Below are 17,711 nucleotides of genomic sequence, written 5' to 3' on the forward strand. Positions count from 1 at the left end.
TTTCAACCCATTGCTCCTAATGTCTTCTTCCCATTACTAACTATGCAGAGTTCTCTGTCTTTGTTACACACTTTCATAAAATAACTATAGACTGGCATAGTGTATTTAGTTTATTTTTCACATATGTCAATATTTTCTGGTCCATAATAAATTTTTCTGTCTTCTTTGTCTTTCTAATGTTCTTGTCTTAACACAGTTGATTTTAGTATCAGCATATCTCTGGATCATGCTTCTTTCCTTGTTTTTCATTCTCATCCACCTAGACCCCAGGGCAGGTTTTTGCCTACAATTTTTTTTGTATATGCTGAAAAAAATATGTGATGGTTAAGATGACACTCTGTGCATTTAATTCCAGATTTGCCATTTTGCAATTGCAGCAAAGGTTTTACAAGACTTTTACTAAAAACAGCAGTCAAAGCCCAGCACCTACTCCTTGTATCCTACTATGACAATACACTACTGATATTTCTCACATTTTTACTATAAAATTACTTCCATCAAAGTACAGCAGACATGAAAAGGTATGAAAGGCACCTGAGGGCCAGGGGGATTTAGCAGCTGGGCTTTTTCTACAATGTTTCTTAAAATGTAAGAAATTCAGAAAATTTAATTTGAATTATAAGATGCAATCCAGCTCAAACTCTTCGTAACTGTTTTCTAGAACTGTGAAACTACTAAATGCCAAAGTAGTGCATAAAGGTGTTATAATTATCCTTGCTTCCCTCTTTTAGACTTAAAAGAATATAAAAGGTGCTCTTCAAGAGAGAAGCTAAGAGCTATAAAATGAAATTATTTCTTCAAGAGCACCATGCAGATCTGTGGCATAAAATGACAGCTAATATGATATAGTGTTCTACACAACTCTTCATCTCTCATTAGCCTTTTGCTTTGAGCAGAAATAAAGGTGCTTCTCAAATCCATGGAAAATATTTGCAATATTAGTTTTGTCCTATTCTGTTTAGATAGAAATGGGAACTTTTCATTCTTCACCACTGTCTAAATTGTATTTCTAGAGTCTGCCTTTATGGGATGGAGCACAAATTTAACTCATTGGGGTTTTTTGCAATAATATTAGGACAACATTTTTAACACTTTAGGAAGAGAGTTCACCTCATCTTGTCTCATTCCTCTATCAACAGATAAGTGACACTAGTACATTAAGTTTCACCTGTCTGCATCATCAGGCAGCAAAGTCAGAACAGGTTACAGAGGGCTTCCAGACGGACAATACCAGCAGTGACCCACAATACAGCAGGACAAGAAGCACAGACTTTACCAGCCCCCAACAAGTCCCTTCCCTTGGCTTCAAGATAAAATACTTCCCATGGAGCCACTCCCAGCCTTCAATGCTCATGAAGAGAGCATTAGTGTCTCACTGACCTACTAACCTTGGCTAGTCTTTCCAGAGGTGTAAGAGGGTTTGTGTGAGAAGGTTTCTACACAAAATTTAACCAAATTTTACCTCACAAAACTCTCAGCTTCCCTTGCTGACAGCTGATGTTGCAGGATTTGGGGGCATTACCTGGAATGGCCTTTTCTGCTGTACCTTTTATTCATAACAGCCAACATTAATTATTTACCTGTAAGCTCACTGTCTTTTCACTGACATCTTATTCCTCCAGGTAGCAGTGATGACTTTGGCTCAGGAATTCAGATGTAGGCTGTCATTCCTTACCAGAGGTTTCTTGTAAAATTCCAGAGCAGTCAGTAGGACCAGCTGTGTCGTACTGCGGCCTCACAATTTGCATATCTCTGTAGGAACTCACTCGCTGTCTGCTTGAATCCTCTTCATCCTGTCAGTTCCATCTGATCTGGGTCACCACAGAGTATTTTGGAGAAAGCCCAGGACATCCAGTCTGCCTGTCTAGTCACATTTAATCACAAACTAGTGATTTTTCACTTCTTACCTGCTGCTGCAATCCAGATATACCATGACTGCCTGGTGCAGCTGACAATTCGGATGTTGCTCAGAAAACAATGTTCCAGATGCTGACAACTTCAGATTATTATAGTCTCAACACTTTGTGGAAATTCAGTTGTAGGTATTAAAAACAAAGTTTTTTTAAATGCCAGGCATCCTCTTATGCATTGCAACCTATTTTGGGAGGTGTGATTTTCCCCCAAATGATCTACTCATCCTATAAATTCCTGTGAAATTTTATTCAAGCTCAAATTGATTAACAGAAGAGACCACAAAAATTAAAATGCGAGTGAATTAATTTGACATTAACCTTTTTGTTTCTCCTCAAATTCTGGCTAGCTGCATTTTCTCAATGGAAAGCACTGATATGTGCAGCTCCTACTCCTCTTTTGCTCTTAACTTTTTGGGGTTTTTTTTCTCTGTTACCTACTCACTACCGCGAGGATCAGCAGGGGGTGGTGATGTGATTATAAAAGCACATTTCTGGCTATTTTTCTTTTGGCTGTATCAGTTCCCTCACGCTGCACACAACACTGCTTTCCTGGCAAGTGGAGGGAAGGCTTGCCATGACACAGGAGTAGAACACGCATCTGACAGCAGGAATATTCTGTAATGCAGAGTAACTGACCGTACTGATTTTAGAATCTATTTCAATTATTCTTACAAAAACCGCATGGGAAGAAAAGTCCACTTCTGCCACTACTGGCTAGTCCCACACAGTAAAACTGGCACGAGAAAAGATTTTATAGTCAAAATTGTATATTACTTTTAAATTTTCTATCTTGATTTTCTCATTTAGTTTTCTCAATATGCTTCTCCTACTTTACTCTTCCCAATTAATCTCATGTACAGGAAAACAAATTTTCACCCCAAACTCTGTATTCATTCACATTTTAGGAGATTATTTTAAGTAATTTGTTGTTGGAGTCAGTGAGACAAGAGTCTACCTGAATCCCTCAAGCAGAGGCCAGAGTACAGGGGTTGAATTAAAGCCCTTGGATGGATTGAAGCATATCAAGCCACCCACACATAGAGTAGAAGTTTAAGTAGAAGATTAAGCATAAGTTTAAGTGTAAGTTTAAGTTTTAGGATAAGTAAGTAAGTAAGTAATAAGTAAGTAAGTCAGTAAGTAAGTTTTAGTGTGAGCTGTAGTACTTTTAATGAGTGAAAGGTTTAGATGCCAGAGTAGAAGAACGAGTTCTAGTGAAGGTTGAAAAACATAGTAATGTTTTCAGTGCAGGCTCCAGAAGCTCAGTGATTGACAGTGCTTAGACAAAAGAGGGCTCCAGTGAGAATCGTGCTTGCATTTTTCAGATAGGACAAATAGATTGTATACATAGTTTATACAGATCCTAGCGTGATAAGAAATTAGAATTCTAATAGGTTAAGAAGAAGTGGTCTGAGTTTGCGTGTTAACTTGTTGGAAAAATCCTATATAAAATTATGTATTGGGGAGAGTTAGTGCTTTTGCCATTGCTTTCTATTTTGCTTTGCTATTGCCTTGCTTGCCAGCATCTTCAACACCTGAGAAGAAGATGGAACTCCGTCAGCAACACCAGCCTGGGAATGGCTCCTGCTTCTATTTGGGACTTCATGCCAAACTTAGCATGGACTTCATTGTCTATGACTGTGCCTTTTGAGACTGATGCGTTTTTGCAATAAACAACCTTTTAGCAACTATTAGCTGCTTTAATCATTTGGAAGATAACTCGACACGAACTGGTGCATCAAAACCACCGGAGGTTCTAACCTCACTATTTGTCTAGGTTAAATTTTTATCCTTACTTTCTCTCAGACAAAAAACTGCTTAAATTTTTGAGAAATAATCTAAATTTTCTGCGTCTTAATTTCATTTTGCATAGAGGATTTAAAAACTGGCCAGTAAGCTTGCAGATTTATTGCCAATTTATGTTTGTAAAACATTTTGACATCCTTGAATAAACAGGTGCAGAATTGCAGCATAAAATAAATCATGTATTGGATGGTGTTTTAAAAATCTCAGAAACACTGTATGGAGCTCTGGCACAACACTCATAAAGGCTACTAAACACTAAAACGCATCCTTCTCTTCTCACAGCCACCCCAAAACTCTTCACTGGACAGATTAAAAAACTGGCAGATATCTGGTTTTTTTTTTTCCAAGAAGAATATTGCATTTATAAGAAAAAAAGAAAAAAAATAAAAAGACTTGTAACTTTTGAAATCTGGTTAAATTTTCTAATTAAAATAAGATGCGATTATGGAATGAAGTTTTCTTTACATACACATATATCAGGGTTATGTTAAGATACTTCTATTAAAAAAAAAATAACAGTCAGAGGTTGTACATTCAGTTAAATGGTTCAGCTTTAAAAGCACTGATAGGATTTAGAACAAGGGTTATGATTTCATGGAGAGTGACCCTTGCTAACTAGCAGAGAGGGAATTCTCTGTCATAAAGGAGTATGTAGAGAGAGAAATAGAAGCCAAAAAGTGATGAACAGTGTTTCTGTCAATCATGCTTTTAGCTCTATTCCAGCTACATCTACCTATTGCTTTGCTACTTTTATTCTGAGAATGGGAACCTTGCCTTCACTGATAGTAACTTCGACTGCTTGAAAAATCTGACTCCAAAGACCTATTTTTTAGGCTATGAGAAGAAAATTTAGAGTGGAAATACCCCAGCTAATGGAAAAACATTCTTCTGACCAATTGGTCATACCGCTGTGGTTTGTAAGTTTGTAGTTTCAGAAGAAAACCTATGCCACAATTGTGTTAGCAAGACAACCACAGGCAAAGGGTAGGGAACAGCAATTCTGACAAGAATCAGCCTGCAACCAGTGTAAAAATCTGCATACTCTTTTCTGGACACTCTGGTTCATGATGAGTTCAAATTCAACATAGAAATGTGAGGCTATATATGTTTTGGGTCAAATATTAAAATTTAGAGAAAAGCAAAATAATGAAAATAAGTAAATATAAACAGGAACAGTTTAGTTCCTGTTTGAAACTGCATGATTTTATGGTACCACTGGCTGTCTTTTATTACTTTTTTGCTGCACATTTAACTGTCTCATCTTCCGGAATCATATGAATGTAGTTATTTTCAAAGGAAACTATTTCTTCTCAGCATGCTTCCTTTTTGTATATTGAAGCACTCAAAATGAGAATAGCAGGTATACAATGCAGTTAAATTATATTTTTAGGAGAATAGAGAACAAATAAGCAGGGACTCCCAAAACCTGTTTCTTTCTGCAGAATGTAGGACCCTTCGTTATAACTTCAGAAAGAAGAAATTCAGCACAGCAGAGCTCATGTAAAGAATTTCATGCATTGCCTTGACTGTAATTAGAAGAATAAGGAAGTGTAGGGTTTTTGTCTTGGGTTTGGGTGTTGGGGCTGGGTCAATCTCTCTGTCTTCCTCTACTAAAAAGGAAACGAGGGATTCTTCTTTTAATATGTTTCCAGTTTCTGACAAATGTCTGGTCTGGGACTATGAAGCTGACTATTCCCTGCTTAGAAATGATAGACACCTTTTTCACTTTCTTTATCATCCATGCACGAGATGTAAGCTAGAAGTAGTTAGTCACCTGTCATGCCTTTTCATATCTTCTCACGTCCGTGATTGATGACCTGTCAAATGCCAGCTAGATTCAAAGATTTATTTTTAAACTCAATTCCCTATGTTTAAGTACATTATCAATTATCTGTCATTTGAAGCAGAGATTTTGTTTTGACAGATCTGGACTTCTATTTGTACCATGCAGAATTTTACATCCCTTTAGCAATGCCTTTTAGCTATTTATTCTCTATGATTTGGAAAACAACAAACAACAACAAAGCAAACAAACAAACCAACAAAAATCCCAAACCAGCATTTGATATCCTCAAGTTAATTATTGTCATCTATCACCCTCTGTGTTATAAAAAGTGATATGGCTGCAGTATGAAAACCCAAAACCTGGCTTTTAAGCACACATTTTTATTTTTGCATATCAATGCTCAGTTTCTCACTGAGTCATATAATGTTTTCTAAATTATAAGATCCTACAAATAGTTATCTGATTGACTGCCACATTAAAGTTCTACTTCTCTGGAAAAAAGAATGCCCTATTTTTGATGGATTATTTAATGAAAGTTAGATACTAGTGATCACATATATAGCTATCAACTGTCTGCCTTTAAAAAAAAAGACTGTTTTAAGATTGATTTACTGTGTAATTTATGTTCCTGGTGGATGCTGGAAATCTCATGGGTTCTGTGCTTAAAAATGTTAAAAGCCTTTTCGCCCTTAAAATATGAATCCAACTTAGGACACTTTAACAAAACTATGTGCAAATACCTTATTAAATTCCCAGTGATTCCTATCTACATAGTAATTTCCTTGTAAACTGAGAAAACTACATGAAGCAAAGCCTATGGCAATTAACCTCCTCACCACAATTCAAATGTCTTAGGTCTTGTAATTTATTGATATGTTCTATTGTGACTACCAAACATTTGTCTTAAATTCAGGAATAATTAATCCAATAATACAGTATTACAATTTAATCCATTGGACTTTATTAAATCAGGTGAATTTCTATTCTAGGACATGTTACTGTTCAAAACCTGGTACCATTACATCACTTCCTTTAAGGTTTGGAGTTTGTTAATTTTCTTACTGTCTCTTTTGATTTGAGCCTTTTTTTTTTTTCATGTGCTTTGTTCTGAGAGCAAGGTAAGTCTTGTAAGGTCCATTAATTTAAGCTTTTTAGTTGATTAGGTCTTTGAACATCAGCTAGAGACTTACCACTTTATAATCTTTGGCTCTAACATGTCAATTTTTTCTTGCAGCTTACCCACACTGGGTGGAAAAACTGAATGATACACAGTTAGATAGTGGAGATCAGCTCCGATGGGAGTGCAAAGCCACTGGAAAGCCGCGGCCCACGTATCGCTGGCTGAAAAATGGAGCTCCTCTCTGGCCACAGGTACGCTAGACAGAGTCACCTGTGTGTTGGATGCTCCTCCTTTCATTCAGATAAAGCCATTTAGAGAAAGTACTGAAAAGTTCTTCAGAAATTACTGTTTGATTAATGCAACAAGTGTGATGACCATCACATTGCAATTCAATTTGTTCTCTGCAAGTAACAGAACTCATCATGAAGACCATTAAAATGATTCATGTAAGACTCTTAGGATGTAAAGTGTTTTACTTCAATCATCTGAAATATTTTAGAATTAGACATCAACAAAATTATCTTTTTCTTTTAAAAGACCACTGATGTCAGGGTCTGTCTTTTTTTTTACTTTTTCCTGTTTCTCTCACTGAAACACCATAGCATCATCACATATGATGTGGGGTTTTTTCCTAATACCTTTCCATTTTATAGTCTCAAATTATTTGGAGTAAAGAAAAGTTTTGTAAATATACTTAATCTATTTTCCAAATTAAAATAAAGCTGTTTGATTCTGGAAAAAGGAAATGTTTATATTTGCAAATGAACTCACAGAATGAATTTATGAATATAAAAGATGTAATATCTTCCTTTACAGCAAATGTCCCTTCTATCTATCTGTGAACATCAACCAATTATGCAAACAATCAGAAAGGAAACATAAAAACAGTTTGCTTTTGAAGCTGTGAGGCATTGAAAATAAGGTTGCTCTATTCATTTCTGCCTTTTTAGATGGAGCTATTAGTGCTGAAATTGAAGCAATTTAAATATCTCTCCTTTATGGTTCTCTGATTTTCCAAACCATTAGTTTCTCCAGGCTCTGAAATTTCAAATTAAATTTTATTTTGAGCTGGGTGAGGGCTTACAACAAAGTGAATTTTTTATCCCAGTTTCCTCTGCATTCCCAAACAATTTATGCCTTATCAATTTTAACTTACAACAACTGTTATAATGAAACTTAGAGTTGTTTAAGAGAAGTTCAAATTATTCATATTATAGCTTCATGAAATACTCACTTCCATAAGCAGCTATTGATGTCCCTTCTCTTCCAGTTGTGGTAATTATTTCCTACTAGTAGGCTTTTCAAATAAGGAATTTGCACTAATGATGAAAGCAATTGGACCTTTTCATTCTTACTTATGCAAGCAATCTTTCATATCTGCTTTTACAAAAATAACACCATGATTGAGACCAAACATCTGCTACATATTTGAAGATTGTCAGATATATTATATCCACAAATGATTTTTTGCCTGATTAAAGTTCCCAGGATGAGCTGCTTTTAAAAATCATGTAAGGGTAATGACAAGCAAACATGCAAATAGAAAAAAGGAAAGTTTGAATATAGTGAATTTACTCTGAAAATATTTACTGTCAAATATTTTTTTGACTTTTTATTCTTGTAATTTCTTTTATAACAAAGAAAAGGTAAACCCAAGGAAATTTATTGCTCAGTTTTATTTTAGGTTATTTTTTGTTGCTTCACCTTAATTTTACAGCAATTTTCCAGTGCCTTTTTGCTTTTATAGAATATTTTAAATTTTATTCTAATTCTATTACAGAACAGGATTGAGATGATTAATGGTGTTCTGATGATCCAAAGTGTGAATGTCTCAGATGCTGGAATGTATCAATGCTTAGCAGAAAATAAGTACGGTACGATTTATGCCAGTGCTGAGCTGAAGATTTTAGGTGAGTATTGGAAAAGAACAAGCTGTTCCTTTTTCCCCTTTTGAAAATTCATTTTTTCTTAGACTATTGTGACAAGGAACGGCTTCTGCCAGCCCAAACAGCAGAGCAGATAAAAGTGTATTTATATTCTTGTTACTTATATGTGGGTGAGTCCTTTGTTGCCCCAGAGAGCATAGGGACTTCTGTTAACCAAAAATTGTCACTCATCCATAACTGACTCAGAAATATTTTTTGAGTTTTTCTTATATAAGGCTATTTCAGTTCAAATAAACGTAAAAAAATTTTACTCCCTCAAACATAGTGCAGGAGATGAAATTTAGAGGAAGTAAAAGTATTTTAATCTCTGTTAAAATTAACTTATTATTTCTACTTTGGCCATTATTCAAAGGTAATTATGCATGATCTTAGTTTCAAAAAAAATCTTATGACCCACTAAAACTGTTTGAATAATATAAATTACATACTTGGGTGAATATCTTCCATAGAAAAGCGAATACACTACATGGTGTTACCCAGAAATACGATAAAAATGTCATTATCCAAAAGCAGAAGCAGGCAGTTAATGAAGAAAAACTTGAAGAACTTTACAACACTAATTTTCTTTAAAGCAAACTGTAGCAACATGCAATGGAACAATAGTGGTAAGTGCCCTTCCAGAGGATTAAGTGAGACAGACTTTCCAGCTTCCTGTCATCTTTATATTAGGATGTGGTATAGCAGGAAGAAAGGTGTCCACCAAAGTAATTTAATGGCCTTATCAGAGATTGAACCTGCACATGTGAATCATTCCCATAAATTCCCAGTCAAATGAGTAACAAAGCTATAATTGCAGAAATACGTTATATTTCAGCTAACATTTGGCTCTTTTGGCAAATAAACTTTCTAGTACATTTCATCAGTTTCCTAGCTGGCCAACGTTAGAATTTCACTGGTAAGTATTGAAATGATTTCTTTATAGTCATAAGGTTAAAACCCGAGGACAGTGATTATTCTCTTTGCATCACTTTTTTTCTTGGTCATTTGTGATTCGGTCCATAAACCTATTGACCACAGCATTCTTTTTCTCTGTTTGTGTATCTGTTATAAAATAGGTATACCTAGTCTACTAGGTACTTGCACATTTTCTCTGATGTTCTTTAATATCAGAAAAAGACCTTTTATATTGCTGCAGTAAAATTAACTTTTCTTACTTGTAAGATTATACCCCTGTTAAATTTTAACCATAATATTGTACTAAAGAAGCAGTTGTATTTAATTTGCTGCCTTACCAAAGGGATAAGAACAGAATAAATTGTCCATATAAATATCTCTGGTATGAGGATTAACCAAAATAATGGTAGGAAATTCCTATCTATTTGAGGCAATGAAGTGTAATGTCCCAGTAGGTGTAGCTGAGATAGGAGCCTTTGACTTTGCAAAAGTAGTTCAAAAAAACACAATCAAATGAGATTACTTGAGAACTAATGTCCTTTCTTGGTGCAAAATTACAGCAATTAGTGCCATTTTGTAATACATGTATTAGCTTAGCTTTTGTTTGTAAACAATGGAACTTCTAAAAAAGCAAAATGCTAAGAACAAGACATAATATCTTCTATTAAGAAGTTCTCATATTGACATTCCCAGCATTCAGACAAATATAAGAAGTGAAAGCAGTAAAAATTCTCTAACAGTAATGTTTTCTTCATTTTCTGTAAGCATTAATTCTAGGGAGTGTATTTTGAATTTTTGTGAAATTAAAACTTCATTTCAGTTTTAACTATTTACCTCTAAAAAGTTTTTGATTAAAAAAATAAAAGGATGGGAAAAATGTAGCTAAAATACTTGCATAATTTAATTTCCAAAGTTATTTGGTTTCACAAGTAGTTTTACTCTAACCTGCTGTTGTGAAAGATTTCTTATTTATCTGTAGCTGGATTAAGTTATACCATATCATACCATATAATCATGGTTGCTGATTTCAAATGTTTTGTAAAATTTTGACTTTGACATAATAATTTCAAAGAGAAAAATGGAGATTGTATTCCCAAAACCAAATCTACTTTTCCAATCTTCTATTAGAACATAATGAAACAGAAAGCTCTTGTTGTTCTCTGTAGAGTTAATGTACTTTCTTTTTTAACAGCTTCACCTCCCACTTTCCCACTCAATCAAATGAAGAAAACAATAATTGTTACCAAGGGCCAAGAAGTTGTCATTGAGTGCAAGCCACAAGCCTCTCCAAAGCCAACCATCACTTGGAAGAAAGGCGACAAAGTGTTGAGGGAGAGTAAGAGGTCAGAAGTCTTTTCAGTAAACTAAATATTGTGTTTGCATGTTGGTTTCTGTGATATGATATGAAAATGCAACAAGTGACAAGCACATGCTGAAAGTTAGCCTGGGTACGGCATAATTGTTTTGTGAAGCTGATTTGTTTGAGAGTAGTGGCTTTACAGTTTCCACAATACTAAAATGAAAAATCTTAACATTGTTTAGAGTTGCAGAGAGATGAAAAGCTGTTGTTATTTTATAGGGTTTTCTCTCTATTTTCTGTTATTAATTTCAAAAGCCTTTCAATTACTTTGTAGAGGTACTATAAATGTAGTGTGTGAGAGTAATAAAAGCATAGAGGCTGAAGTGTTCAGGAAAACATAAAATACAAAATGTGCTTATTCATTTGAAATAATTTTAATAAGGCAGATTTACAGCTTGATCACAATGGAAGTCTATGTAAAAATAGCTTTAAAATGATTCAGAGAAGAAAATATCATTCCATTATAAGATTTAATTATACTGACCATTTTTGTACTCAGCAGCACATCTGTTTAACAGATTATGCTTGATTAAGTAAGTTCTGTCCAGCTTTGTATGGTATAAGCAGTTTAAGCACTGCAGGTTAAATGCCAGATGTAATTGCACTTTACAAGATTGCTTATCGGTACACTAGAATGGTTTTGCCACTCTGTACATGGTTTTTAAGCACAAAGAGCAATCTTTTCCTCTTTCTGGTAATGTGAATGAACCATTTAAAATGACATGTGTAGTATTAATTGGAAAGATAAAAGCAAGCCCCACCTTTGGTTGAATTTTTGCAACACTGAGGGAAGCAGTAGAGTACATCAGTCCTCAGCAGCAAAAGCTATTCTGTTCAAGTGTGCTGTATTTTCATCTCATGACATTTGTTTTCTTCTGAGAAGGAAAAATTGATAACTTGTACCATATTGGGTTTTTGTTGAGCAGGAGAGAGCAAAACAGCTTTATATACAACATTTTACTAACAGGAGTGAGTTATATCATTTATATTGGCAATATGACAGATTCATGTTACAAAGAAGCTGAAAAATATCAAATATTATGACACTGATGTCTCTATGCTCAACCTGCACAGTTGATACTTTTCACTGCATGACCTTTTCCTCTCATCCCCACAAAACTCACTATGGTTTCTCTGATCACCACGTGTAAATCACATTTTTACCCAAAACCACTAAAGCATTTTGGTAATTACTTCACATCTGTCCAAACATAACCTAACTCTGAAGCTGGAATCATGAAAATAGATCTGGAGTTTCATTTTTTGGTATTTGTAGCTTTTGATCCTTGCTTGTTTTGACAGAGGCTGGAACAGGAAACGACGAAACACGGAAAATGAAAAGCTGGTTGAACTATTTCAGATATTTGAAAAGAGAGTGTGGCATCCAACTTAATTTTTTAGTCAGCTGTTCAAAGATATCTTGTGTCATTCAGATTAGTTTCCCTGCATCTACAGTTTATACAGGGTGGGTGTGAGAGGAATATCAGTCTCAAGGGAATTCAATTCTGCCTATATAGAGTATACTTTGACAAAAATAACAGTCTCTTTGAAGAGAAAGTGAGGAAGCCTACTGTGATTTGTGAAAGGAAGTGTAAATCAATGAAGATGGTATGCCTGCTTCTATGCTTTGAGCATTCTGAGTAGGTAGGAAGTCTGTTAAACATTTTAAAAAGGAATAAACTGAAATGGTAAACATATCAGCATACTTTAAAATAGGGCTTTCCTCATAGTCTGTTGATAAAAATTCCAGCAAAGAAACCAAAAAAACAATTAGTAACTGTCATCTGATGATTTTGCATGGACTATTAAGTCCTCGGAGATTAAAAAATAATAATTAATTTTAAAAATAGCAAAATACTAGCAACATTCTAGATAAATATTAAGGAAGGGTATGAATAGAACAGTATAATATATTTTCTCTTTCCTAAATTGCGTGTATCAAGTGCACATTGCGTTTAAGTTTTGTGAAGTCTGTGAGCCCAGGAAAGGAATTTGATCCTTTTATCAACATCAACACAAATAGACCTACAGCAAAGAAAAAAATTCACTTAACCAGTGGGTCTGCTATTATCTATTTCATGTCTTCCAAACTCTGTTGCACTTATGTGTTATTTTTACAACAAAAGCTGGTTGACAGAAATACCTTTAGCAATGCTTCCATAGGTAACTGAAGAGAAGGTTGATTGTTCCTGTGGGACTCATGGCTGGGTACAGCTCTCACTGCAGTCAGACCTTGACTCAAGCTCCCGGAGTTTAATGCACTCTAAAAGTCTCAAATGTTTCAGATTCATTGGAAAGCCATGCACTTGGGAACATAACTGTGGAAATCTTCATTAGCTTCATTTCTCAGTCTCTTTACCTTCAAACAAATTATCCTATTCAACTCCTTCATATTAATAGTAGAGCTATGATAGGCTTGATCCCCAGGAATCATTTTGAGCAGCCAAGTAATTTGATTCCTCTTGGAAAGTATCTGCATATTGTAATAGGTTTTTTCAATTGAGTTCCAAATGAGAGGCAAGTCTATGAGATAGGTCCAAAAAATTAAGATATTCAGTTATGTCAGTTATTATATATATTTGCTGACAAAAAGCATTGCTCCAAGTTTTATAATCTCCAAATATATTAAATCTGATGAAATTACTTCAATAGAAAGATAGTTATTTAACAAAGTTTCTGAAGTATTTACAATTCATTCTATCAACCAGAGATAAAGATCAAGAACTGATCATTAGAACTGAATAAGAACTGAAAGTGATTACACTGATGCAAAAGAAATTAAATTAAATATATGATTTTGGAGATCTTCTATGCAGAGACTAGAACTTCCAAAAATCAAGGCATAGTCTGTGAAGTTTACTGATACAAGACATTTAATGATCAGCATTTGAATCGGATTTAAGTACCTTTCATACATCATTATCTCAGTGAGTCATGAATACATTCAATCAAAGATAATTTCATCAGCAATTTCGCCTAGCAGTTAAAAGAAGGGAATCGCTATACTTCTATTTTGGAATTAGAATACAACTGAGCACAACACCAATGTCAGTGGTGTAGGTAGACAGCATATTTGAGCTTCATATTTTTATGAGTAACCTGACAACAATTAAAATTCATCACCATCTTCGCCAGCCCTGGTCTCTGTACTTTGTTGTAGGGTTGGTAAATGGTTGTGTCTCACTTAGGGCAGGTTGTGATAATGTATACTCTGATTAATGATTTGAACAATATTTTCATCCATAAGAATTTGTAAAGAACTTTGGAATCTTTTAGTTCATGAGTAATTTTGGTTTTAGAGGTAAGGGGATTATATTGGGATCAAAGTCTGAAAAAAAATTCTTGCTTTGATTTTTATCAAACAGTTTGGTTGGAAATTTACTTTAGAATTTAAAAAGGCTCTTGAACAAGAGTTCAGTGACCAAAAAATATTACTGTGACATTTCTGAAATATTTTACTCAGATGTTCCTAAAGTGTAAAGCATCACTTACTACTTTAACATCAGCTTCTAAACAAGACCAAGACTTAGCCCATTCAGATCACAAAGCCATTCAGAAGCCTGTTCATAATTAAACATTTTTTAACTTCCTTATCAAACTAAAAGGAATAATAAGTTCTGCCAACAAAGTCAATTGTTAAATTCAGGTAAAAATTTTTCAAAATTTTTTTTCAGTTCCTGTGTTCAGGCATCAGGTATTTTATAACTGTTTACAATTGCATACATTTTTGTGAGCCATTACTCCATGAGTTGTAATTCCTTGTTTTTTTCTCGAAGATATTTTCTTTTCTTGTCTTCATTGCCTTGTCGTTGTGACTATAGCTGATGTTTAAACAGATACACCTGAGGTGTCAAAAGTGTTGAAAAGTCTTATAAGTCCTTGTTCATCTGTTTTTGTGTTTTCTTGTACAACTAAAATATTCTCCTTGTTGAACTTAATTTTTAATCTTTATTTCTATTACATATACATTAATTATTGTTAAAATGATTTGAAAACACTCTAGCAGTGCAAATGTTTTTTTCTTTTTTATTATGATTACCAAGTAATAAAAAATAATAATAATAATTTTAAGACCTCAGTTTAACCAAAAAATCTGTCACTGAGGAAGAAAGCAACAAATGGTTAACAGCGGAAACAGGACTTTTCTAGTCCCAACACTATGCTGCTTTATTTTGCTTTTGTTTTTTTCCTTTTGAAGCTTCTCTAATTATAATGCTGTTTTAATCATTTTTTTTACACTGTAATTTGTGGGCAGACTAATATTTAATTTTAAAATGTCAAAATATAGTGATGACCTAATATGTATATATTCATTGGTAATGTAGTTCTTTGTTTATGGATTTTTTACTTTCCATATGGCGCAGTGGCACAGTCTAAGCTTTCTCCTTCAGCTCACAGAACAAGTTGGGCAGAAAAAGCTTCACAGTCTCTGAAGGTCAGATTCACTGTAGATCACCAAGAGCAGAACAGTGCCAGTCTCTCTGTGGCCACTGTGTAATTGCTCATATTGATCCACATATGTCCCAGATTAACTTTTGCTGAAGACCTAAATACACTAAGCATTTCTGTGGCGAAAACAAATAGCAGCAAAACTCCACCCACTACTTCAAATCAGTCACTTTTCCTATGGTGCAATTGGGTTTCTGTGTTTCACTTCTGTTTGAAGAAGTTCTGGATATAAGACAAGAAAACTGTTAAGCAGCAGAGGAAATTTTGGATATTTTGAAAGTAATAGGCTGGGTTTGGCCAGGACACAAACTTCAGCATCCCTATTCTTGCAATGCACAATCACAGTGTTAATTTTATTGATTGCAAGTGGGTAAAAACTTTTTCCATTTTTTCTGAATGATATAAAATAATTACAGAACAGCAGTGAGTGGCATCAAGCTCTGGATAGCACCTGGCTTACTCCCAGGATCAGAGCAGTGTCAGCTAGAGCAGCTTGCTCAAGGTCGTGTCTAGGCAGGTTTTGAGTAATTCCAAGGAGGGAAAAACTGCAGCCTATCTGGAAAATTTGTTCCTACTAGAGTTAAGCACTCCTACAGTAAAACAAAACAAAACACCAAACCCAATAAATTGAAGCAGACAAACAAAAACCCCTTTTAATATTTGAATGGAATTGATGTTTACATGGGATTGCAAGCGTTTCAGTTTGTGCTCTTTGTTTCTGTCCTGTCACAGGGCACCACTGAGAATCATCTAACTATGCTTCCTTCATCCCTTCAGAGTGTATGAATCAGTTGATCAGTGCCTTTAACAGCTGGGAGGCCCTGATTTGTAATAAATATGGTCATATAATGAATTTATATCAATGCTTCTTCCATGGTACATGAAATTCTCCTTTCAGATCTGTGCCAAACCTGCCTAGCCACCAAAACTCATAAAATGGAGATGTCCCTTTCCCATACAAAACCTGCCCAGTGTGTATTGGCATATTGCAAAATTACTTTCTGCTTCACATATTCTTCAGTGATTCTTCAAATCACAAACGGGTGGATTTGCATCCAGAGAGAGGCCTGTAGAGGTTGTGTATTGAACAACAAAGAAAGTGCTCTGACAGATGTTCCCTTAATACCACAAATAAAATTAGTGGATACTGAAAATAGAAAGACATGGATATTTGTGAAGTTGCTGGACATCAAAAATATGGAGAATTATTTATGAGGAAATTTTGTCTTCATAGATACGTGGGTACAAAATTGCAAGCCATACATTAGATAGAATCATCATCTATAGGTACTAAATTTAGAATAATGACAGTGGAGGGGACAAAGCGTTCAAGCTACATGTAACAACACGTGAGGGAATGAATTGAGGCTGCCAAAATTTTACCTTGAACTAGGCTTTTTTTTTTTGCTTTCTTTCAGTTATGTTGCCCTAACATTCAGCAGCTGTAAAAGAAGTCAGAGAAAAGAAAGAGAAGAAAGATACCTTTTACAGGGACATTAAATTCCAAATACAAATATTATACAAAAACACAGGGAAATATGATGCTATTGCTTTTTACCTACCTTCAAGTCAATACTGATATCTTTGAACTACAGAAGTAGCTGTCCTGTATGCCTGGATATTTCATCTATCCCACTTTGCTATGTAATTAGTGGAAATACATAGAGCATTTAAACCTAAAAATATCATAATTCAAAACCTTAGAAATAGGCATGTTTTTATACTCTTCTGGTCTCTCAAACTCCTTCATTTCCAGTTTTGAGAGGTTCTTATTAGAGTTTTTCTTTGCACTCTACTGTATTTAAGGATCTGTCAATGTTTCCATTTTGAGCTGCTATTTTTATAGCTTTTAAACTTAATTATGATGGAAAAAAATTAAAGAAGGAAAAGAAGGGTGTTTCAGAGCAGCAACCAGAAAAAAAGATTCAGTTTGTTGGCAAAATTTGTATTCAGTTTTATAAAGTGCTTTGGTTTGTACACGTTGTGTTATGTTTTTGAATATGAGCATGTAGCATAGATATATAAGTTTTCTTCCTAATCATGGTAATAGCATTCCAAAAGAATTTCAGTTCCATCTAACTGCGGTTTGTATCATTTGTTTGAACTGAAAACTCTGGACTGGGAAGGCAAAAGAAAGAATATATGTAAAATGGATGGAAAATTATTCTGAATCATATTTTTCTGTTTGTCTACTTGTCCCTGAATTGCACCAGGCTAAACTTGATCTTGGCACAAGCTTTCTTGTGTTTATGGTACCAGCCACATGGAGTAGCTCAGCCTACTGACATTCCAGTTTTTGTAAGAAAAGAACACCCTTTATTTCCTCATAATAATGAAATATCTTTACAGTTATTCCAACTACAGGGGAAATTTGTTAAGCAGTTTGAAGATTTTACTTTGTGTCTCCAATTCAATATCCAAAGAAAATTACTATTTGTAA

The 17,711-nt window shown here is 34.5% G+C and overlaps 1 protein-coding gene across 4 annotated transcripts in view; it reads left to right on the forward strand.

Annotated features, from left to right (window-relative positions):
- CNTN5 (contactin 5) overlaps positions 1-17,711 on the forward strand; it is a 440,548-nt gene that overhangs the window by 304,032 nt on the left and 118,805 nt on the right. For all 4 annotated transcript variants that reach the window (XM_033051352.1, XM_033051356.2, XM_033051355.2 and 1 more), the window contains exons 10-12: positions 6,737-6,873; positions 8,403-8,532; positions 10,655-10,805. In XM_033051352.1, coding sequence (XP_032907243.1) covers positions 6,737-6,873; positions 8,403-8,532; positions 10,655-10,805 — 418 coding nt within the window. The remainder of the gene's footprint in view (positions 1-6,736; positions 6,874-8,402; positions 8,533-10,654; positions 10,806-17,711) is intronic.

Source organism: Catharus ustulatus, chromosome 2 (assembly GCF_009819885.2).
Source record: "Catharus ustulatus isolate bCatUst1 chromosome 2, bCatUst1.pri.v2, whole genome shotgun sequence".
Taxonomy (NCBI): domain Eukaryota; kingdom Metazoa; phylum Chordata; class Aves; order Passeriformes; family Turdidae; genus Catharus; species Catharus ustulatus.